This window comes from Aulostomus chinensis, chromosome 20 (assembly GCF_037954235.1).
Source record: "Aulostomus chinensis isolate RoL2024-O1b breed Wild chromosome 20, RoL_Achi_v1.0, whole genome shotgun sequence".
Classification (NCBI taxonomy): domain Eukaryota; kingdom Metazoa; phylum Chordata; class Actinopteri; order Syngnathiformes; family Aulostomidae; genus Aulostomus; species Aulostomus chinensis.
This window is the reverse complement of record NC_141339.1, coordinates 14,942,068-14,966,176: the sequence shown is the minus strand read 5'-3', so window position 1 is coordinate 14,966,176 and position 24,109 is coordinate 14,942,068. Positions and strand designations below refer to the sequence as shown.

At 43.7% G+C, this 24,109-nt stretch overlaps 2 protein-coding genes across 12 annotated transcripts in view; both read right to left on the bottom strand.

The window, feature by feature from the left end:
• The window catches only part of usta (uronyl 2-sulfotransferase a), a 63,996-nt gene extending 51,934 nt beyond the window's left edge, over positions 1–12,062 (bottom strand). The window contains exons 1-2 of one of the 2 annotated variants that reach the window (XM_086190033.1): positions 11,521–12,062; positions 10,029–10,106 (exon numbers count right to left, since the gene is read on the bottom strand). In XM_086190033.1, the coding sequence (XP_086046159.1) occupies positions 10,029–10,106; positions 11,521–11,752 (310 nt within the window). In that variant the 5' untranslated portion in view covers positions 11,753–12,062. The remainder of the gene's footprint in view (positions 1–10,028; positions 10,107–11,520) is intronic. The other variant, XM_086190035.1, reaches the window with a different exon arrangement.
• A 3,916-nt stretch (positions 12,063–15,978) lies between these two features.
• Positions 15,979–24,109, bottom strand: part of sash1a (SAM and SH3 domain containing 1a) — a 258,670-nt gene continuing 250,539 nt past the window's right edge. For all 10 annotated transcript variants that reach the window (XM_086190199.1, XM_086190200.1, XM_086190203.1 and 7 more), the window contains 3 exons: positions 20,376–21,403; positions 17,244–17,375; positions 15,979–17,114 (listed from right to left, as the gene is read on the bottom strand). In XM_086190199.1, the coding sequence (XP_086046325.1) occupies positions 16,854–17,114; positions 17,244–17,375; positions 20,376–21,403 (1,421 nt within the window). In that variant the 3' untranslated portion in view covers positions 15,979–16,853. The remainder of the gene's footprint in view (positions 17,115–17,243; positions 17,376–20,375; positions 21,404–24,109) is intronic.

Here is a 24,109-nt window from a genome sequence, read left to right as displayed (position 1 = left end):
ACAAGCTGCTCAACATGACGGACATCCCTACTCAACTCCTACATAGCTACCGGCTAGACAGCCGGCAACAACAAGGGCCGCTACAGGAGGTCCTTCCTGCCCACCGGGGAAGCCATCTTCAGTAACTTCCCACTGTGACGGCCAGGGAGAAACAAACAAAACTTTTTACATTTAACTTAAACTTTATCTTGTTTTCAAGATCCGGTACTCATTTCATCTACAATGGTAGTTTTGTATGTATATGTTTACTGTACATTTTCTTCTTATTTGGCGGGGTGGATTCACGATGCAACACTGTGCTCACAACACATTAAGATTAAGCTCCATATTCTGGTTGGTGTAATATTCTCAATAAGGTGTTTATACGCACCGCAGCCGTGGAAATATCCCCGTTTACATGTTAGTTGCCATATCCCAAAAAAACGATTCTTTGGGCAATTAACCAGCTCCACTTATGGTATGTTGCCAGGCAACCTTGTTGAACTTTCGGTTCACATAAATTGTATTGAACTCATTCATACACAAAAATACAAAGGCACCATGGTTAAAAAAAAAAAGAACCAACAAATAGTCTTGCATGCAGTTAGCAAATGTAGCACAATAACATGAACACCACCTCGCGCATGTATCGGAACGGCCCCTCTGGGTCGTCATGGCAACATGTAAACATACATATAGACTTATGCTTGATGTCTCATTTGTGTTCTTATTAACCAAAATTTGATCATTATCAAGTTATGGCAGGTATTCACATAACTCATTCAGTTTATTAATTCATACGGTATGCATGTTAACACGATTCATTTATGATACATAACCATATCAATGTAACTTGAAGGAAGAGAGCCCCTAAAAAAAGATCAGGATTTTTTTTTAAAATCTATATACAATATTGTGGTATCAGCAAAAAAATTATTTGACAACTGAGATAAAAAAAAAACCAATGTCTGACAAACTGCATTCTCTCTTCCTCTCTCACTTGTTTTGGACTTCCTGAAAACTGAAAAAGTCGATGGTTTAAGAAGTTAAAGCAGCAGCAGGGCCAAGGAGAAAGAGAAAAAAAATATAGCATCCATCTTACTGACAAAAAATAGGACCTTTTTACGCTTTCCCTCATTTGTCAATGTCATGATGTTACAAAGTTGGATGTTTATATTACTGTAAATGTGGCTTAAGTTTCAAATAATGAGGTAAACATATGTAAAAGTTACTCTGGTAACACTGGGTTTCCAATGATGTTTTTCGGTTGTTGTTTTTTTTTACCTTAGTGGCGAGTTGACGTCAGCTCATCATAGAGGATTTTATAGTCATCTGCTAAAAGCACAGCGTGCCTGCAAAGTACAAGGACGCTGCCCCTTGGCAGGCTTCTGGAAGCTGGCCAATCAAAAGAAAGTTGGCTTTTAGGGGGACCTTAAAGAGGCAGACAGAGGAAGAACTGAAGGGCTGCATAAAGGACTACTATATAATAAATGGGGGGGTGGGGGGGGGGGGTGTTAACAGTGAATCATGAAAGAGTCGTAGTGGAGTCCCAGAAAAAAATCATAAAGCTGAAGATACAGAAACCATTCAGGTGTAGCAGCATCCTCAGTTTGAGCATAAAGTATCCGAACCTGAATCCTTCAATCACCATTCAGGTAATACTTAACCCATGAAGTACCCAAGAATTTACCTTTCAAGTACGAACAAATAAGTGTATTGAAGACAATTTTCCATGTTTCATCCCTTCTTTGTGACTCAAGAATGCACAAAGAGCTATGCGCATATATTTAGCTTGAAGCTAATGGTGACTGACAGCTACAGTACCAAAACAACAGCAATACTGTCCAAAAATATCCATTTACAAACTTGCAAGTGCATCATCCAGTATAATCTTCATGTTCTGCCCTTGTAAACTGACATTTTTGGGCAGTTTTGCTGTTTTTACTTTGCTGTAGCTGCTGTTAGCCGTCAGTCACCATTAGCTTCAAGCTAAATATACGACACTGGCTCTTTCTGCATTCTGGAGTCACAATGAAAGAATGCAGGAGGGGAAGAAAACGTCTTTGTGAGCACTTTAACATAACACTGACATATTATCACGTAATAAAAAAGAAACGGTGAACATAAATCTACTGTATGCCACATGGCAAACGCTAACTTCAAGCCTAAATCTCTGTTAGCTTCCGGCTCCTGTGGGAAATGTCTCTTTAGTTTCTAGCTATGTCCATCTGCTGTTCAGAGCTCTATGCTAACAATCAGATCAGCTAGAGAGAACAAAAGAAAACAGTTAAATTGCAGGCTGTGAAACTAAAATAGGCAGATGCTAACACGCAGTCCTTGAGTCCCTTTCATATATTATACACATCCACGATATAAAACATTGATTTGAGCAGATTTACACAGCTTGATGTCCTACAGTCTCAGGAAAAAGACAAGAAAATACTTTTCATTCAACTCAGCTGAACCCAACAAGGATGCAGGCTATATAAAACTTGAAAGTGCAAGGCAATACATTTCCTAAAACCAGCACGTAGTGGTTTTAACAACATGGGCTGGGCATTGCCACTCAATCTGCCCTGCTGTATATTTAAGTCTGCTATTTTAAACCACTATATATTTTTTCATCACCATGCAATGGGGGCAGCAGACAGGGTTGTGGTGGACTCCCTCAGAATAGAGATAGGCAGAGTTCCTTGAACAAGGTACGTTGCTGACCACCAGACAACATGTTTCCTCTTAACAAACCCCAGAACAACCAATTAGCTGGCTTTGGGCTACGCGTTCACCACCCCTGGAGGAAAAAGTCCAGTTGTTGAATCAAATTGGAAAATAATTGCTTGACTTGAGCGACCACACAAAACTGCTGTTTGATGACAAGTGTATATGTGGCCAGAGGAACGGAAACAAGCAGCCGACATGTTGGGTGTTCTGTGGCAATAAACAGAGGAATGTGGAGTGCTTCAACACTCGGCAAAGTAAACAAAGATTCTACCCAAATAGGCCGACAACACCACAGCACAGAGACACGAGGAAGCTGCTCCCAAATAAAGAAAATCAACAGCATTCACATATAGACAGCGATTACTCTGTTCTTTCATGAATGGATTCTGATTAAAGGTCAACGGCTCCAGCGACAGAGCATCAAAGCAGGACATTTTAGTTTACACTGTAAGCAGACACCTAATTTTCCTCACAAGAACTCTAGTTACCCAGGCACCCGTCTTCCAAATTATGGGCTAAATGTAGTCTCTTTCTCACAAGCATCAGTCAGGGTACCACCCAGTGGCTGTGGGCCCGGAGCCACCCACCCATTCATATACCACCACATGATGACATAATAGCCCCAGCAGCCAGCTATCATCAGTGTCTCAGCGCATACTCCGACACAGAACACACATCCGAAAAACACACTACGCTGAGGGCACGAGGCTAATGACAATGGAAAAAAAAAACAAAAAAACAGAGGCTTCATTTCAGTTGAATTTGGGTGAATAAAATACAAGTGGATTTAAAACTTTTATAATATTTTGTATTTTTCTATGTCGTATTTCTTGGAACAGACCCGAGTCTGACAATCTGGTAGGGCCGTGAACGACCATGCCCTTCTTCCGTTACACCTGGAGGCGCCAAACGTTTCATTTCTGTTGACATTGAAGAGTCGAACCTTGTGAACCCCCGCGCCCAAAGCAGCCATTCCTGAATTGGTGGCTCAATGAATAAACCACCTCATTTCAAGGGAGACATCATATTACCGTATTCAATGCTATTTTAGTTGTTGTTATGATATAAATGACAGTTATACCATAAAATATTAAAATTTGAGGCCACGAGTCACTTCGGTGTACATTCTTGAAAGCTGTGCAAAAATATAAATACATAACAATTACATTAAATTAAATATTGATTGTAAAAACATGAAAATCTAATTAAAAACAACAATACTACACAACACCTTTGAAGCTAGCTAAAAAAAAAAAAAAAAAATTGATGAAGAATAGGAAATGATCACAAATTTGTAAAAATGTGCCTAGGATTCATATTCTCATCCCAGAAAAAAAGAGATTTATATATATATATATAAAAAAAAAGTCATGATGTAGAGAATCCTTTTCTCAAAATTACAGTTTACGTCAGGGAGCACAAGTGAAGTCACAATTCATTGTCCAACACTAAGTTACAAGCATCAGGCCTCAGCGAGCCTTAAACAGCAGTTGTCCTCTCCAGCGCTGGCACGCTGGTGATCTTGTTTTCCCATCTGCTCTCGTTCCGTGTAGTGAAAACAAATGTACTAATGGAGGATAATTAGCTTGTGTTGCTTTAGTGTGCGGCCGTCTCACAGAGGAGGGCAACAGCAGCCTCGCCGGCGTGGAGATGCTAATTGTTCTTCGTCGCCTAATCAACAGCGAGGGGCTATTTTTTTTTTTTTTTTTCCAGATTTGCGATAACTCTGGAAACAGGTAGCTGATGAGCGTTTCTATGCATACGCAGATCCACTCATTACAAATAAAGTTGATTAACATCTAGAAATTATTCTTTGTGTCACACGAAAATGATTATCCAGTTACTGAGCCGAGAGCCAATTGACAGTCTGGCAGGCACGTTAGAAAGCCGGTAGATAAATAGAGTGCGGATTGCCTCAGCGCAGAGGGGAGGGCCACTCGTTCCCACCCAGAGGGAATTACAAACTGATTGTTTTGGCATTTAGGCAGGATGTGACGCTGGTTAGGGGTTGTTTTGCGTCTGTCAGAGGTAATGCTTAGTTTTCTTCGACACTTCCAAGAGGACTGAAGAGAGTAGGTGGAAGGTATATAGAGGAAGTAGTGGACCGTGTCGCCCTGCCTTCACCCGCTAATGAGCCTTGTAAGACCTGAGGGAGACTTGAATAAACTTCAGCCCTGAAAGATTAACCTCGTAGTAACGCGCCCTCCTAAAAAAGTAGGTGCGCGGCTGAAGTTTACGACTCCTGCAAAAATGCTGCAAAAAACAAGAGCGCAAAAGAGATAGGAAACTTATTTTTCTACTCTTCCTCCCTGACTGGCGCGTCACCTGGCAACCCTGAGAGCTTGACCAGCTCAGAGCTCATTTCCATTCTCTATGACACTAAATTACCTGGAAGCATGGACACTTGCACTTTGGTTCAGCACCACTAAACCTGTCAGCCTGAGAAACAAAAATTTGACTAGATGGACTCAAGTCCTTGTTTTTAATATCCTTTAGCAGGAAGTGGGCGTTCTTGTGTGAATAGACTGTCGGGTTGGCTCCAAAAATCACACTTACATGCCTGGCTCGTTTGTGTCTCACAACAGTGTGTGTGTGTGTGTGTGTGTGTGTGTGTGTGTGTGTGTGTGTGTTTGTACAGTGTGTGTGTGTGTGTGTGTGTGTGTGTGTGTTTTTGTACAGTGTGTGCATGTTTCACTAACTTTTATAAACAAAGAAAGGCAACAGTTTGGCTTTGACATTTAATAAAAAGGTTTGTGACTTAAAGGTTTTAAACTGCTTGGTGTACTGAGCAGATCTGCAGATGGAAATATATCAATTAAAAAAATATAATGATGTTCTCACATTTGACTCTTATCATATTCTTAATATTCAGCACTGACAGACAATATCTTTAGACATTTCTTTTAATAGGGTGGGGCTTATTTAAATCCACAGGCCTCTGCGTTGCCAGATGAGGGTTTTTTCTGCCCATTCAGCTACTTTGGTGGTAATTCACATTAAAGCAATACATCACCCAAAACCTTTCCCCCTACAAGTACTCATTAAAAGGTGTCTTGAGCTCACGTAGGTCTTTCTGTCCCTCCTGCAGCACTTCTTAGTGACTCCAGAATGAACAAATAGCCAGCCAGGTATACTTAGCTTGAAGGTAATGTGCCCCCATGACCCCCGACTACAAACAACGGCTGAAGAGTCCAAAAACATCCGTTAACAAACTACTGAGCACACTGTCTAACACAGTCCACAACACTTCCATTTCATACTCATTCCCAGTGGTCCTCAGCGCGGTCAGCTGGCGCATTCAGTTGAACCAACGCGCTTGCATTCACCTGTGCTTGTTAGCAGTTGTCCTGAACTGTTAGGGTTACAGTTAAGTTGTTTTTAGCCAAATGGCGGCAACGGCTCGCTGTTAGCTTCAGGCTAATTACATGTGGCTGGCTTTTTCTGTGTTCAGGAGACACAAAGAAGTGATGCAGGAGAGACAAATGCCTTCGATAGGTACTTGAAAGGTAAAACACACTTTTTGGAGCTAAGCATTGCTTCTGGGAGGGTTTATTGTTGGGCTGGCAATTCCAGGACTCCCCTTAAGTAGACCTATCCACCACAAACGATACACCTTTCTGACGCTGTTTACCCTGATGTAAGGGAAGATAAGAGATATCGACATAGAAGTACCACAGAGACGAATGCCTGCAAACAAGATTTGGAGGCAAGTGGACTCAAATACAGAAATCAGCAGAGGCAGGAACTGAAGAATTTAATGATCAGGACACGTGAGCCAGCAGGGTAGGACACTGAACAAAAGATCCGACAAAAAGTCCAAGTGATCATAGAACTAGAAACAAAGGTGGGTGGAGAACAGGAGGGCAGGTTAGAGGAGAAACAGGGATGACAAAGACGAATATACCGATGAGACACAGATGAAAGTAATAAACAGACGGGAAGTAAAGTAGAGCCGGAAATAACAACAACACAATAAAGACTGGAGGGGTAACAGAGTCCAGACAGAGCTGGGACAGGTTACACATCATTACAACACCCAAGTAAAGAGTCCAAATTAGCTGATGGGCCAGTTTATTGGTCGTCTGACTCCTAAAATACTCCTGCTAAATGTTGGGTCTCAGAAAGAAGGAGAAGATTCTTTTTGCAGTTCTGAAAATATTGTCAACACCTAACTTTTCTATTCCAACAAATCATGCCTACAGAGCATTTTTAACAAAGGCTCCAACAACATTATGGTGTGTTTTTTGTCTGTCTGTCACGGGGTTTCGTACGGTGGTGAAGTGTGTTTGTTTTGTCCACATCAGGGGTGAAGGATCGTGGGTCGCCGTCTTGGCCGCCTCACAGCAGGCGGCCCTTTACTTTCCCTTTCTGGATCACATCTAATCCCGACCCTCCTTCTTTCTTCTCCCTACTATTCTGTTCTTGCTAGTATTCACCTCGTTTCCTAGCCGACACCTGGACAGAGGACAAAGACCTTAAACCTTCCTCTCCGTGTCCATGCATACCTGTCTAATCCCCCACACCGCCCTCGAGTCTGAAACTTTACACTTTACTCGCCAGTATTTGGCAAGTTAGATTTACGCGTGACTGTTTTGAAGGTTACAGAGTTCTTTTTTCAGCTAAGCTCAGTAAGCGATCGAGTGTGAGAAACCGAGAGTCACACCAAGTTTGCTCAGCGATTTAAAGAAGGGGAGCTTGGAAACTGTTACACACACAAACGGAGGTGTACTTTCCCTGACCTGTCAATATTTGGGGTGGCCTGCAGAGGTGAAATAAAAGACCCCTCCCTTCGCAGACGAATCTCATCATATTTCAGACTCCACAGCTCAGGCAGTCAAAGGTGTTATTGTCAATTCACACACACGGAGACAATGCAGATGAAAATGCAGGGCCTGGATTGGTAAGAGAATACGAGCAGAGAGAGCAGCGGACAGAGAGACCGAGAACATGTATGAGTCAATAAAGTTAACCCAGTGGCAAGTGGGCCATAAATCCAGGGCTAAAAGGTCTGCTGGCTGTGTCAGCTACTCCAGCTGTATGTTGAGTGACACGCTCAAACACCAACCACCAAACAAAAAAGGCTCTGTTCCTTCCACGCTGCACCGGAGTGAAAGAAACACGCAAATACCACCTACCTTTCTCTTCCACACACATTCACTTACCCCAGGAGGGATCCTCGCCTTCATCTTGGCACAGCGAAGCCAAAAAGTAACACGAAAACATCAACTAATCACTGGTTGCCCATAAAAGACGGCTGACCTGTCCATCACACACACGTACAAACAGCCACTCCACTCACTGGTTTGTGAGAACGAGATGGAGAAAGAGCGAGAGATGAAGGGAGGGAGTCATGTGGGGGTCAGACTACACCAGTTCACACAGATTTTGACATTATTTGGTAGTGGCCCAATTCCTGATTGTGCCGTGAAACTGGCATCTTCGTCCTGAGTTGTGTGACATCATCCAGGGAGAGCAACGAGGCGTCTGGCTGGCTCTGCCTTTATTCGTCTCGTGACAATTCTTGTGACATGTCGCTTGACAATGACAGACAGTGACAATGACGTTGCTAATATGAGGCGCAACGACAAAACTCAGCATCTTAATTCTCAGGTGCGTGACGGGAGGGAAAAATCCATTTAAATACTGTGGATTGTCAATAATGTCTTAATTAAAGGTCTGCGTGCTCTGAGTGTAGCACCGATGTCATAAATCACAATGCCTTTTTTTTTGTGTGTGACACAAATGCAGGCAGCACGGTGCTGCCATCCCCTTTTACAGGATAGGCGGTATGGAATGATGGACGACACAAACGCTTGGCGCTGCTTCGAGGAACAAACATGCAATCAAGATGCCAAAATAACAGACCCATGGGTGCACAAACGGGTGCAGGTTGCATTTATTTGTTTTAGAACGTGGGAGCTGTGTCTCCTTGAGTGAAGACCACGATAGAGTCGAGATGGATAAATGTTGGTGGGAAATAGCACTTCAAGAAAGTGCGGGGGGCGGCATGGTGGTGCAGTGGTCAGCACTGTTGCCTCACAGCAAGAAGGTTCTGGGTTCGGGCCCCAACTCCAGCACGGGATCTTTCTGTGTGGAGTCTCCATGTTCTCCCTGTTCCTGTGTGGGTTCTCTCTGGTACTCCGGCTTCCTCCCACAGTCCAAAGACATCAAGAGGGGACGAGGCTGATTGATACTCTAAATTGACCGTAGGTGTGACTGTGAGTGTGAATGGTTGTCTGTCTCTATGTGTTGGTCCTGTGATGGACTGGTGACCTGTCCAGGGTGAACCCCACCTCTCATCTGAAAGCCGCTGGGATAGGCTCCAGCCCCCCCCCCCGACCCTTAACAGGAATAAGCAGTAGAGAAAATGGATGGAGAAAGTAGCAGCTGATTAGCTAGGATATGCTAGGCTATTGTTCCCCTGTCACACGAGCACTAGCGTAACGTTACAGACTGCCAGCACCACATGAAGTGCTTCTGTTGCCGTGATGACTTGATTTTTCTCTCTGATCAAGGGGACTTGAGCAAAGGTCACGTGAGATGGCGTATGACGATGGCACGGCTCTTGTACTTCCAACAGTTTCCCGACCAAGAGACGGCAGGACCACGGTGACAAAGCCCGTAGTCCGGTTCCTGCATCAGAAAGCGATGGGAGTATGGAGCTAACAAAGACCGAGCAAAGCAGTCTTTTATCGAAACAAAAATAAAACTTTCTACCAACTTTCTTTCAAAGCACCAGCACAGGTCACTTCCCCAGCACCATCACCATCAGAGGAACACTCGGCTCAGCAAGATCTCGACCTTCCCTCGTTCTCCCGCATGACTCTACTCTCCCTTTCATGTCCTCAAAAGTGCCTTCAGAAAACCCACCACAAAGCCGGTTATTCCCCAGAATGTAATGAAAGAGAGTTACCTGAAATTTCTGTCACATTCTTGACAAAGCATCGCAAATGAGAAACCCATCCCACACACACACACACACACACACACACACACACACACACACACACACACAAACAGCTCAGCTCTTGCCCTCAACCTCTTGCACATCTCTCAAATTGCTGCCATCTGATTCTAGAACAAAGCTCCTCGGCGTCATTGTGAATGGAGAAGATTACTCATCCAGATTCCAGCGGAGGTGTACACTGTTACATAAGGAACCCCCTCATCACCCCCACCACCACCACCACCACCCCTTTTTTTTGGAGGTTAATGCAGTATAGAGAAGTCAGTGTTTGACAAGGTTTTAGGCCCTCAGGGGTCTCTGTGCTGAGCTGCAGTGAAGACCGTGTTATGAAGGTAAAGGCCCCAGACACATATTCATCTACCAGGGTTTCTTTCACTCAGGATCCACATGTGTTTACGGTTTTTGTGTGGCTGCTCCATCCTGTCTGACTGAGTTGTGTCTGTGTAGAAGCAGAGTGCAAGAAAGAGAGAAAGTGAGTACATGAGAAAAAACATGCTGTTTAGAGACAAATAAACTTTCAGCCTCAGTCAAACAGTTGTCAGACTCAGGAAGTTTCTCACACGTAAACAGATCAAAACAAGCTTTTTATCTCGTGCAACTTTTTTTTTTTTTTGCCTCACATGCTGCAAAAAAAAAACCTTGTTCTTAAAGCAAGTCAGTTGATCAAACTGCTTCCTTTTTTTGGGGATAATATTATGCAACTGGAGTGTGCAAGCGTGTGTGCATGCATGTGTGTGTGTCCACAGGAAACCAATCTGACCCAGAGGATTAGTGGCTGACTTGGTGAGTGACTCTCATTCTGTTCCAGATGTTTATCACGTCATAAAGGCCTCAAGCGCACACACACACACACACACACACACACACACACACACACACACACACACACACACAAACAAATACAACACACTTCCCAGCTGCAGCCTCAAGTTGTAACAACGACTGATAAGAAATCCCGTCTGCACCTGATTCTCTGAGAGGAAATCTCGGGCTTTTTAGGGGGGGGGGCGTACTTGATTTGTCTCGTAGTCTGCAGATGCACACACACACACACACACACACACACACGCACACACACACGGGCACGTGGTGTGTGTGATCATGACATTCATATAAAAAAAAAAACCATCAACACATTAAAATGCCCACTTCAGACTCAAATCTTATCAAACGGAACTCTAGCAGGGTTCGAATCATGTTTCCTAGCTCTTTTTTATTTTATTTTTTACAAAAACGTAATAAATAAACTTTTATTAGTAATCCAACTCAAACAGAACGAGTCCAACTGTCCCAAAGCACCGGGACTAAGTTGGGAACACTATTGCGCCTCGTCCCAGTGGTGCCAGTCGTGCGTAATAAGCGCACCAGCTCGCTGTACAAGAATCACCATTTACACACACACGCACACACACACGCACGACACTTTTGTGTCTCTCACATATTAAACGTGTTGCGGCATGTCAGAATTTTGATTCAGATGCCGCGCAGAGATTTTTCGGAACCTTCGAGAGCAGATTTAAACAGAGAGGATCGCGCGTGTGTGAGGGCGTCATGATGTTGAATAGCAACGATCGATCAGAGGTATCGGCTCCTCCGGGTGGGAGAGGAGGAGGAGGTGGTGGCGATGGTGGTGGTGGTGGTGGCGGCGGGATGAACGGGGTCGAGGAGACGCGTTGGCGACCGCTGGACTGGATCCGGCCCGAGTCAGAGGTGTGACACCTCCTGGTTCTGAACAATCAACGGGAGCTTTCACGTGCAGGTTTAGCCTCGAACTTACTTTCTTCTTGTTTTTTTTTTTTTTTTTTTAAATCTTGGCGCGTTTGAACCAGCAGAGGAATGTGAAAACTTCTTACCGAGATACTGTCGGATGTCCAGCAGGATTTTGGGGGGTCCACCGTTCAGCTGGTAAAAAAGTGAACCGAAGCAGAAGAGGAAGAGCGTAGCCATGCAGAGAGTGTAACCTCTGAGGGGGAACCGCCACGGCAGCGCAGAGAGCAGGCTGTACTTCTTGTTGTTTCGATCCCTGATGTGGTGCGGTGTCTGGTTGTTGCTGTGAGGGGGACTGCTGCTGTAATTCTTCATCATCTCCACCTCACAAAGCGCCCTAGAAAGTCACCCATCCGCCTGTGGAAAGTGGAACTTGTCGCTTTGAGATCATTGGAGTCTGACAGCCAGTTTGAGAGACGCGCAGTCACCCCAGCTCTCCCCCGCTGCCGCAGCCACAGGCGGACTTTTTTTTTCCTCCTTTTTTTTTGCGGACGGAGTTTCGCTCCTGTTCAGTCCTTCTCGTTTCAGCTCGCTGGAGGACTGCTCCTTCCTCCCGTCTTTCCAGAGAAGTTAAGGGTACATCCTTCTGCTCTCAGTCTTTTGGGTGTCAGATTACTGAACGTGGAAATGGGGGGGGGGGGGGGGGCGGTGGGGGGCTACTTCCACCTCATGCAAGACCATTGGGTTGCTGTGCGTAAAACAGCGTCACCTAGTGTTGGAGGAGAGAACAACACTGAAGTTAAGAGACCTGTTGAGGGTTGAGATGAGAATTTCTAGTCTGCGTTTCGTCTGAGCTTTGATTCCTAATTTATTTCACACACACCTGAGCTGCGGTACATCTCTCTCTCTCTCTCTCTCTCTCTCTCTCTCTCTCTCTCTCTCTCTCTCTCTCTCTCTCTCTCTCTCTCTCTCTCTCCATGAATCCAAGGATTCTCTCCTGGAACACCCCAACCCACCCACCTCACACTTCCTCTGATAGTGTCCATTAGTAGGGATGGATGTGTGTGTGTGTGTGTGTGTGTGTGTGTGTTATTGAACTTTCTCTTGCCTTCAGGCCAGCTGTTGGGATCTTCACACTGAGCCACAAATCTTTCAACAACAGGGCCACAACCCACCATTACACTATACACCTGCACTTAGAAGCCCCCCCCCTCCACCTCCCCTTAACAGATGGACTTTCACTGGTGACAGGTAAAGGGGGGGGGGGGTGACCTTTAACCCTGACTGACCAAGAATCAGTAAGTAAACAAGAGTCAGAGAGTAAATTGTGTTTCGCAGGTAAATTGATTATAAAACTACAATTCTTCATAGTGCAGGAAATAATCTGGATTACAAAATCAAACCACAAAAAAAGTAATGAACTAATCTGGCCAGCCAAATCTAAATTTTATTTTATGAATTGAATCTTAACACTTTGTATTGATGTATTTGCTTCTTTCTTTTTCTCGTGCTCGTCTCGTGTCAGAGGAAATACGACCTGCAGCAGCAGTCGAAACGATTCGTGTTGAGCGTTTGAATAAATCCTGATCACGTTTGTGTAAGAATTCCCAGATTCATGAATGAAGCTCCCTCAACTTCTGAGCCTCTGGTAAGCCGAACGTTCACTGGAGCTTCACGATGTCGAAAAATTCCATGTTCTTTATCGATATCTCTGCTTCAGGGTGACGTTAACGTCCGTATCGCCCTTCTACGTGAATATTTCAACGCAAAATCAGTAAAATCAATATCAGACGGACAAATAAGATTTACAACTTTTTTTTTTTTACATCTTTTACTAATATCTTTATTTTATAGGACAATTTTACTAGAAGTTTTGACTTTTTTTTCCCTCCCCGATACTTTTTTTTTTAAACAATGTACGTATACTCATATACTTCACTCAGTAATTTTGAGAAATAGACAGACACCTGGAAAGGAAAACTACATCTGTTAACACGTGCAGCACTCGTGCATGTTGCTGCTGTCACACAAGTTCTACTGATGAGAGAAATGAGTGGATCAAGTGAGGAAAAGAGAGAGGAGGGGGGGGGGAAGGTGCTGTGCTGCGTGTGAGGAGAGGCTCCTCCGTTGGCAGGTACAGACTGCAGGAAAACACGACACGTGAAAATAAAAGATGTCAAAATAAAGTTAGGAAAGCTTTTTTTCTCCTCCTCCGAGGGTTTGATTGTCTCCTGGATCGTGTGTCTGGAATGGCGTTGAACTGGAAGACGAGCGACCATTACAGCAATAAGAGCAGATTATACCGGCCTGCGCTCCCTCTCTGCATTATGAGCAACAAGTAAACAGTCGTGTGTGTTTGTTTCCACTCTCAGACGTGTTCGCCAATCAAACCGGTGTCTTATTTTCTTCTGTTTACCTTCAGTATTTGCAGCTCCATGACATCAGATTGGAACGATGCCTCATTCTGGACAAACCTCTGCTCTTTTTTTTTCTTTTTTTGGTAGTTTTTCATCGACAACAGCTGTGTTGCAAACAGAGCCAGACCTGGAGTTGACCTGCTGCACAGAGCAGCTGAGCAGCTCTGCCGTTTGTCCTGCAGCAGATGGGGATTATTTGGTTCAATCAGGTTTTGCCGAACAGCACAATAAGACAGTGTTTTCATGAAGTTCAACGCAAACGCAGCAGTACTGAGTCTGAAGCTACGGCTGGATACAGAGAACAGAGGCGCCATTCACGCTTTGATGTTTCCTTAGAAAAATCAAATAAATGTAAAAATAATTTATTTGGCAGTTCTAGGAGTGTCTTTTTTTTTCTCTCAATGCAATTTAATTAAAAAAAAAATCAGTGAGAAGAGTTGTAAGGCGCCGTGTCCTCATCCAACCCTGCAGGTTCACTGAAGAGACACCCCCCCCCGTCTAGATGTGTGTTGTGGTGCATCCTGACAAGCAGAAGCCCAACGTACGGCAAGAAAGAGAGTTTATTATATTTCAGAGTGACAAATCGTTATGGACATTGACTTTTTTATTGTTTCAATACACAAGCAAAATCTGTATGGACAATCATTAAAGTAGATGAAAACCAAATAAAATAATTTGTACACATATTTTACAATTAACATACTGTAGTTCCTCACTGGCTAAAGCAATATGCATTATGCAGGGAGATATTGCTCTTCATATAGTACAGCTAATTACAGTCCATGTGATCAAAAGAGCAAATAAAAAAAAAACAAAATTCAAAATAAAATAAGTTATTTAAATATCAATTACATATATAGAATGTGCAACTCCTGCCAAGCATTTCATATATGTAATCAAGACTGCGTTTTAAGACTGCGAAGAAAAACTGGAAGTGAGTAACTGGCTTGGTTAAAATCATGACTGGTTATTAAAACTTAAGAAATATCAGCGTGACCCATTGAAACCTTTATACCTGACGACAAACGTCCACTCGCGGACCTCACGAAGCCAATTTTGCCAATAAAACAGCTAGATTTAACCTCTAAAGTGCATTTACAGTGTCAGTATTTATTTTTTTTTATTCTTTACAAAAACACTTCTTAAGTCTTTTAATTTTTTTCCTCCTTAAAATAGCAACCCCCACCCCCCCACCCCCCATTTGTCCCGGAGCACCAATCGACTGAAGAGGACAAAAAAAAAGGCGAATGCCGCTAAGATGATGTGTTTTTGTAGGCTGACCAGGAAGTTAGCATCGCCACGGGTTCCCTCCACTTAAAAGCAACTGGATTTTTCGATTGAATTTGGGATTTTTTTTTTCTTCAGAAAATGAGTAACAAGAATAACTTTATTTTTCTTCTTTTACAAAGATAAAAACAACTGACCAACACTTCAATTACTTTTGAAATGCGACCACTGGAAACGTGAGAACCTTTGAAGTCCTGTTTAGCCAGTTCGCTAGCAAACACCTTTATAAAAAAACAAACAAAAACAAAACACACACCCACACACACATAAAAGCGTCAAAATTCTCATGTGGCAACGATGTGTTTTCATGCCGTGGAACAAAAGGTCAAACGTGATTCAGGTGTTTCACAAGAACCCTGTTGGATTTAAAACAAGGGAACCAAATGTTCAACAACTTACTTCCTGGTTTTATGACTCATTCCTGCTCTGCTATATTAAGTTGAACCATCAATGTTAAGGAAATACCAGTGGAAATAAAAACACAAACAAAAGAACTTGTTAGCTCAATTTCATGCAAAGTGTGCAAATGATAAAATTCATTTTTTTGTTTTTCCTTCTTTTTTTGGCCCACAGATTTGTGACACAGGCTGACCCGACTCAGTGTTTCCCTGATTTTTCAAGACGTGTTAGTGTCTTTGTACGTGTTGACCTCAGCTTTTCACCTGATGTGACATTTGTTTTTAATCTTCTTTTCACTGTCAAACAACAACAACAAAAAGTGAATCACAGTCCAGCTACACGTCTCAGCACCGCCATCCACGGACGGAGCGTTCGGCTGCGTCTCTGCAACGTCCTCCTCCAGTGATGGGTGTGTTGTTCCTGCGGTTTCTATCATCTGGATTTTTTTTTTTTAAATTTATTTATTTTTTTTACAAGTATAGATACAAGTTCTGCTGTGAGACATTCTGACTGTTTCAGAATTAAACACATTCAGAAAAAAACCAAACATAATACTTGTAGCTTTTTCATTCATAATGCTAAGGCAACTTAAAATGTGCTCAGACACACACAAGGGTTGGGGGGTGGGGTGCAGTTGCTATGATTGTGGAGTCCAACAGAGCGCAGTGTGTGCATAAACCACACACAAACACACACACTGTATAATATGGAATATAAAGTTGTGTGTGTGTGTGTGTGTTCAGCTTAGAAATGACTTGAGAGCTGGCCTCAAAACAAGGCTGCAACATTCAAGAGGCAAACACTTTAAGATAGTTTTCTAATTGCGATACTCAGTTATGCTATAATACAGAAACACGGTACAAAATAAGCATTCGAGGAAACCACCAGGTCCACCTGTTCAGCCGGCCTCCCGGGTTAATTCTGTCACTGTCGTTACACACTTGTTCGTGAGAATGGAAGCCTGAATGAGTAAGAAATCACTTTGGCCGAACTATTTCCTTTAAATACTCTCCGATCACGTTGGCTCGCCACAAGAGATGAACATGAAGCACTTGTGAAATATGTGGGAAATAAACAGTCTTTCTGTATTCAAAAACAAACCTACAAAAAGAGTGTGCTATCTTAAGTAAAAGGCAGATCCAAGTCTTTTTTTTTTTAGGGGGGGGGGGGCATCCCACAGAGTCTTTTCTTTCAAAAAAGGCATCCGATATCTTGTTCTGGCTTCAGGAGAAACTCCTCGCCGCCGTAAACATTTGAGAAAGGTGATAAGGAGACGAGATCGGAGAGCCGCTGAGATCACGTGCGAGACAGGAAGTACTGAAGGGTCACTTGTGTGGTCGTTCAGGTCATAAATGAGCTGATATCCTTCGTCGTGGTTAGGACTGCGCCTCTCTATGTGCGCTGACTGACTGCGCCTCACTGATCAAACGGCGGGCATGTTTTTCATCCCGTACCCCCGCCTCCCGAGCGCTGCTCTCCGTTAACAAGGCCACGCGGCTCAGTGTGTCGATACCTGCCGCTGACAGGGATTCGGCGTACATGGGCAAGCCGATGGAAACAAGCCAATCTGAGACGCTGCTGATGTTTCCCGAGGGGAGAGGCTTCCGGCACATCTCTGTCAACCCTCCAGAGGGGATCTGAGGAACACATCAGGAGAAAAACACACCGTCACACCAGAGCCGCCATCAGGGCTCCAACTTTGGGGCAGCGTTAGCAGCCTAGCCACAGAAACTCAAAACAAGCAAACGTCGGAACTGATAACTTACAGCCATACGATGCTGTTTACGGAGCTCTTTGACCCGGAGCTGGTCCATAGTGGAGGCCACATCCTTGACAGGCTGCTCCAAGTCCTCAGAGTAACGCTGCACCAGCGGCCGAGGGATGCCACAGCGGCCGTGCTGGAGGGGAGGAATGAGCCGAACACCGCAGATTACAACATTTAAATCATATCAACTTCATTAAATGTCAAATTTTTTAACAACTCAGAAGGTTCTGGATAGAAAGCTAGCGTGAAACTAGCTAGGAACTAGCAGCAGGCTAACATGTTCTTTTCCTACACTCATTATGAGGTGTGAAATCTGAGGGCTTTAAACCTGGATAGAAGATTGAGCTGGGATTTTCCTGCTATCCTGGCTGGATTAACCGTGACTGGCAAAGAAATGGTTTGGCCCACCCTGGTTGCACGAGTTACCATGGCGATTTCTTCTCCAAACCAGGCTAACATCCAAGCTCTATTAATCCTGGTGCCTCATCTGTTCTGTTAGCTGTTACTCCGATCGCAGTTTTCCATTATTCCGTTATTCCATGGTCTTTGGAGTATATTTTGCGTCATTTTTTAATCAAATATGACTTTTCTCCTATTAAATATTAACAGCAATCGAATAACGACTGACTTAAGTACCAGAATCCTGCATTTTACTCTAAACTGCAATTATTTTGCCCTTCATGACACCAGCCAAGCAATATTTCTTATTTTGGAGTGAAAAACTAAAAGATCGTCATCTCCAAGATGCATCAGCGAATCTGCGATCGGCTTTGTGGTCTGTTGGTCTGCGCACTCATGACCAACACGTAGTCGCACCTCATTGTGGTTTTGCGACGGTTGAACCCATCCCGCTGGGTCACGCCTCACTTTTTCACTTAGCTTGCACCATATCTGAATTCTGCTTTTGTGCGACAGCCCCTGAAAGCATGTCAACAAATTGTGGAAATCATGGAAGAAGAACATTTTCAGACAAGATGAAAACAATTCTGTCTGAATGTAATGTGTGGCTCCTATAGAGCCCATCACTCATCCTCTCACCGCCCCCCCCCACACTCTCCATATCTTGCTTTGCACTCAAACATAAGGTTGATGGACTCCCGGGACCCCATCAACATCAGCTGTCTAGCACCTGCGGCTAATGTTTGAATGATGAAAAGTGTTTTTTTGGCATCTCTTCATGTGCGGATGTCTCATCGCACGAAGACCAACTAAAAATCTAGACAAGAGGTGCTTCAGATTTTTGTATCATTGTTTGTTAATCAAAAAGGTGTTTTTAAATCCACCAACAATGTGACGGATCTGACTCAGAGGTATTTTTAAGCTCAGATATTGGATGTTGCCCCCACAGCAGCAGCGAGCCTCTCACGGTCTCCACCTCACTACTGACTAACAGGCAGAGCTCTGCTGTGGTCTTGCACACCATTTTTCACCTTCCTTGATTCCTCTGTGTGTGTGTGTGTGTGTGATGTTTTCACGCCAGTATTTTGGGGGCTCAGCCTGGGGTCTGGTGAGTGACGAGGGTTTTATAACCCCGTCTGCCTTAACTTAAATTCAGCCCATAAACTTAACAGTCTGAACCGCATCACAGTGAGACTCAGCCCACAGTCTTTTCTCTGTAGCTCCAGGCACGAGTATTTATTATTGTGCATGCACATGCGCGTGGGCACACATACACACACACACACACGTACAGAGTTTTAATCATAAATAAATGTGTCTGTATACAGTCAGACATCTGTACACAACAGGAGCACACACACTTTAGAATCCATTAGTCTCTATTTTTAAGCTAAATGAGCTCTAAAGCAAGCCGCCGGTGTCGTTGGCCCAAACACGTAGCAATCTGGATCCAAGTTGCAGTCAAATTACGAATGAGTTAAGTAAAGCACAGTGCCACGCTAGACCAAAAGAGCCTGACGCCAGACAAGTATAGCCCTGAGGTGTCTCGGGAGCCCGTTTAATCATGGAAGTGACATCATATGTTTTTATTGCGTATAGGCTAAGATGTGGTTTTGGTTAATTCCTCACCTCATCTCTTTAAACAGATTGTGTGTGTGTGAGTGTGTGTGTGTGTGTGTATATACATAAAGAGAGGGAATATTGAAATTACTTGAACTAAATCAGAACTTAATATTTAAAGATATCAGCTACCAATAAAAGCATCAATCCACCTATGGCTAAGACCCGCCCCCTCAGAGGTCTGCGGCTCACTCAGACAAACAACCGTTGCAGTGACCATACAACAATGGAAGCTGTCACGACTTTTGGAGAGAGCCGACTGTGTGGCCTACCGCGTCGTTCAATCCAGCGGAGACGTTTGGCTCTGTCAAGGTGCGGTTTAGGAGACGGGATGAAATATAACCAGCCTCTCGGGATACCTCGTAATCGGTGTTGTATTTATCCCATGTGAATCTTTCCATTGTTTTGTTTAAATTTATAAAACAAAGTAAAAGCAGATGCAAGTCAGAATTACTTATGCTTTTCGATGACGTTCTTGATTTCTGAGTGTAGCAGCTACGAACTGTGATGGCCTCGTATGCCATCACCATTAGAGCGGCAAAATGTAACTTTTGCTTTATGCGGTGGCAACAGCGGCCTCTGCTGCTAGGAGTGAAAAAAACAGGCCAGCGGTGCAGAGTTCTTGGTTCTGCTGGTTCGTTTCATTGGATAATCTGGTGTGAAAGCTCATTGCAACTCTGGTGCGGACCAAATCAGTAAACTAGTTCCCAACAAAACATGGAATGAAATTTGATAAGAAATCCACCGAGTCCATCAAATTATAGACCCAAATTTGTTGATACCTCATTGGCAACAGTCAGAAGAAACACTCTTTGCAGGAGATGGGACTTTGACCGGGACAGAGAGGAAGAACACTGTTATCAGAGGAGCGGACATGAGTGTTAAAGTCCTGGAAGGGTTTTTCACCCTAACCCTCACCCTATTGCGCCTCCTACAACTGACCGGTTGACAATAGTTTCCAAATTTCAGGACAAAAAGACTTGTTTCAGGTCATTTTTGAAGCTACATGGCTTGAGAAAACCCCTCTAACAAGAACAACAACAACTCAAGGGTGTGCCGCATTTATGAAGTCACTTTTCTGGTCTCGCGTTTTGATGAATGATGGTTTGCTAACCTTGTCAGAGTAAGGCTCCTCGGTAAGATCGATGCCCTCGGCCTCCAGCCGCTGTTCCAGCATCGTGAGCAGGTCGGGACTCATTTTGTAGTGAGAAACCTTCCTCGCAACAGCCACCTTGCCCCCCAGGTCTGAGAGCCACGGGGGAGGCACAGATGGTGTGTCCGATTCCTCTCCCATGGATGAGGCTGAGGAGGTGATACAGGGGCTTGTGGGGGTGCTCGGGGTCTTGGCAGGCAGAGCCGGGGCACTGGGGCTGCTGCGGATTACAGGGCTACTGGGGTGGGAACGGGTGAGAGAGTGCGTAGGGGAAGGAGTGGGAGATGGCGAGGAAGGCAGAGATAAAGAGGGGTGACAGAGGCCATTAGCGAGTCTTTCTTTAGACTTCTTGACAGGAACCGGAGGTGGGACTGGGGGTTTTTTGGGATGAGTCCGGATAACCCTGTCCCCACTCGCATTAGACTCGGGTGGACTTGGGGTAGGACTGGAAAGGCGTTCAGGAGGGGTGGGGGCTTGAGTTGAGGGACAGGGAGGGCGCAGAGGCAATAGTAAGGGCACAGGGGGTCTTTCGGCCCTTCCTTTCGGACTCACTGGTGGTGTTCTATTCTGAGCAGGGGAACATTCATCTCTAAAGATCTTAATGGGGCTACCACTGGCTGATCTGGGCCCCTCCTTGGTGGCTGTAACCTCCACATTCACATCATTCCTTGGTTCAAATTTATGCTCCCAGTGCAGATCTCCCAGGGAGTGGGAGCGTTTCCACAGCCCAGCAGGCTGGAGGGGTCCATCCAGGTCCTCACAGCTGCGGCTGGTCAGGATAGCAGACTGTCTTTGGGATTTGCGGAGCCCCAGCAGGCTGAAGCCCTTCAGGGAAGGCTTGATGAACAAGCTTTTAGGGAACTTTGCACGCTGGTTCTTGCTGTTCTGCTGCAGCGCCTCAGTGGATAGAGTCATGGGCAGGGTGGGGTAGTCTGGAGACTGAAGTCCTGCGGAGGAACGACTGGAACGGGAAGCCTTTCTGCTCTTACCTACAAAACAAAAACACGACTTAGTAACGGTGACCATCTCAACGTTGTCCGCTTCAACATTTTACACTATAAAGCCAATAAATAGAACCTATGACACATTAATTTATTTTTCCACACTGGCTGCCTGCTATGGTGATGATCAGGTGACTCGTGTTACATGAGACACACATTTCCTGTACGCATCAACAGAAAACACCTTCACAGCATCGTCGTTGCCAGAATTATTCAAAAACCTGTTTTGAAAACTCAGCTCTTATCAACATCGTCATTGTCCCAGACTTATTTATGGACTGCAGTCAAAAGAAGGGACATGTTTATGAAGATCGGGAGGAGCACTACTGGGATAATCTAGCTCTTGACCGGACTGGCTGATTTATTGTTGTCATAGCGGCGATCCCAAATAAAGATATCTGGTCAGGATACCTCAAAAACACTGGAATGAAAGGCTGAAGCAACTTACCATCAGTCCTTTGGTTTACAGAGCATGATGGATGAAATGGATGAGTGCCACATAGTGTGGTTTGCCAAAGAATTTAAATGGTGGGATAACAGAAGGAAGTTCAGTAGATGGAATGCCATGAAACATCTCAACAGTTCCCACAAATGTAAAAAAACAAAACAAAACAAAACATAGTTTTATTTGCTATACAAATTTAGGAACAAATTATTATAATATGTCAATTATTTTGAGTTCAAAGTCTTACTACTTTACTTCAGTTGAACGTTTTTAGACATGAAACCTAAAGGCGATTACATCTGAACTTGTGTACTCATTAAAACATGCATTTCTGTTTGGCAGGAGCAGAATGATACACTGGAAGTGAGGCATTTAAGTGTTCAGGAGATCATCGTTACCTACCACAAACAGCCCAAATTATAACTAAATACTGTATATATTTAAACATAAAAAGTTGGTAGATTACAAGACACTTCAAAATAAAATCTAGGCACAGGAAAATAACATGATGTTGAAGAATGTCTGGTGACTACAAGAACTTAAGGTCATTCAAGGTTCTACGGTGCTTTTCATTTTGCAAAGGAGAGTTACGGCTTTCATTCATTCCATTTTCTGGCACAAATTTGTCATTGAACACCAAAGGATTTTTTTTTTTTAAACCCTCAGGTTGGTCTTTCAGGTAAGATGCAAAGCACGATGGGCATCTGTTACATCTATTATGTACCTGCTGTAATTGGCCATCAGGAAAGACTTTCATGTTACACCAGGAACCAAATACATGTGGAGTGAGGAGTTCCAAATACCCATCAGGCTGTGCTCTGTTTCTGTACGACTAAAGTCGGGGGAAATGATGATTGGTGGGTAAATTTGTGCTCATGAATGAGGCCCATTATCTCTGATGACTTTTGTTTATGTGAAGCCAAATGAAATGTTTCCCATTAATAATACTCTGCATTGATAAATATTCAAATTTTGAAATATTCATGAATGCACAGTAATAAATTCAAGTCACCCAAAAAGTGTATTATGCCTGTCAGTCACTCAAGAAAAAGTGTCTTGCACTCACGATGACTTTTTTCCCAGCTGCATCACTTTTTACATGACAGTAGCTAAAGTAGCTTAGCTTTAAGCTAATGGGCCCCATGGCCACCAAATGCAGGGGGGGGGGGGGGACGACGACGACGACGACAACATCTTGGTGAGCACAAGATACCTTTTTTTGGCGAGTACTTCAAAGTTGTTGTTTTTTTGTTTTTTTGGGTGAAGTTTTGCTCAAGTGATTTTCTATTCTTACGGCAGCACGTGGAACCCTGAACCTGAAAAATAGAAATGCAGAACGTTTACTAAATATGTTATGCAGCTAGTTTGGGAACAGGGTTTAGTGGCTTGGTGGGAAAAACAGAGTGAAAAAAAAAAAGGTGAAACATAAAAATCAAGCAAGCAGAACCAGAGTCCTTTTTGTTTTTTGTAAAGAGGTGGTTTTTATTCCACAACTTAAATCTCTATTGTGGCAGAATGCACACTTGAACTGTTGAACGTGGATACACACAGAGAGTTATACCCAGTATTTAAACTGGAACATAGAGAGCGAAGACAGAGCAGTGGGTTTATGAGTTATGGAGCTGTTAAAATGTTTTTTGAGTGAAAGAAAGAAAACATTTATGCAATGAGATAGAGCAGTCTTAAAAAATAAAACACTCATAAAATACTGTAAAACCTCTTGAGAAATGTCTAGAACTTCTTAAAATCTATGCACTACAATTGAAAACAAATTTTCATCCCTTTATTTAGAGGCACATGAATTGTTGTTGTGCAACAGTCACTATAAACACCCGGAGAGTGACATTCTATGACGGCGGCTGTGATCAGCACTCGTCTGACTGGTGCATTTCTGAAAAATGTCCAAGCTTTTAAAAATCACCACTGCAAAACGCAGGCATTTATTAACATGCTACTCTGCAAGCTCTTTTTTATTTCTATCTTTTTTTTTTTTTTTTTTGGTATTAAAAGCATTTAACAGAAATATTCTCTGAGCCCGTCATCGTCATCCCCCTGGTTTCCTTCTACCAGTCTGGTATCCGCGGGGAGAGCTGGGAATCTGAGTCCATGATTTGGCAGCGAGTTTGTTCTCAGTAGAACAGTTCTGTGCATTGAGGAGGGTCTCTCCCTTTGTGCATAGGCTCCCAGCATTTTGGGACGGTTTAGGCTTAGTGGTCTTGGCTCCTTCTCAGCTACAAGTGGGTACTGAT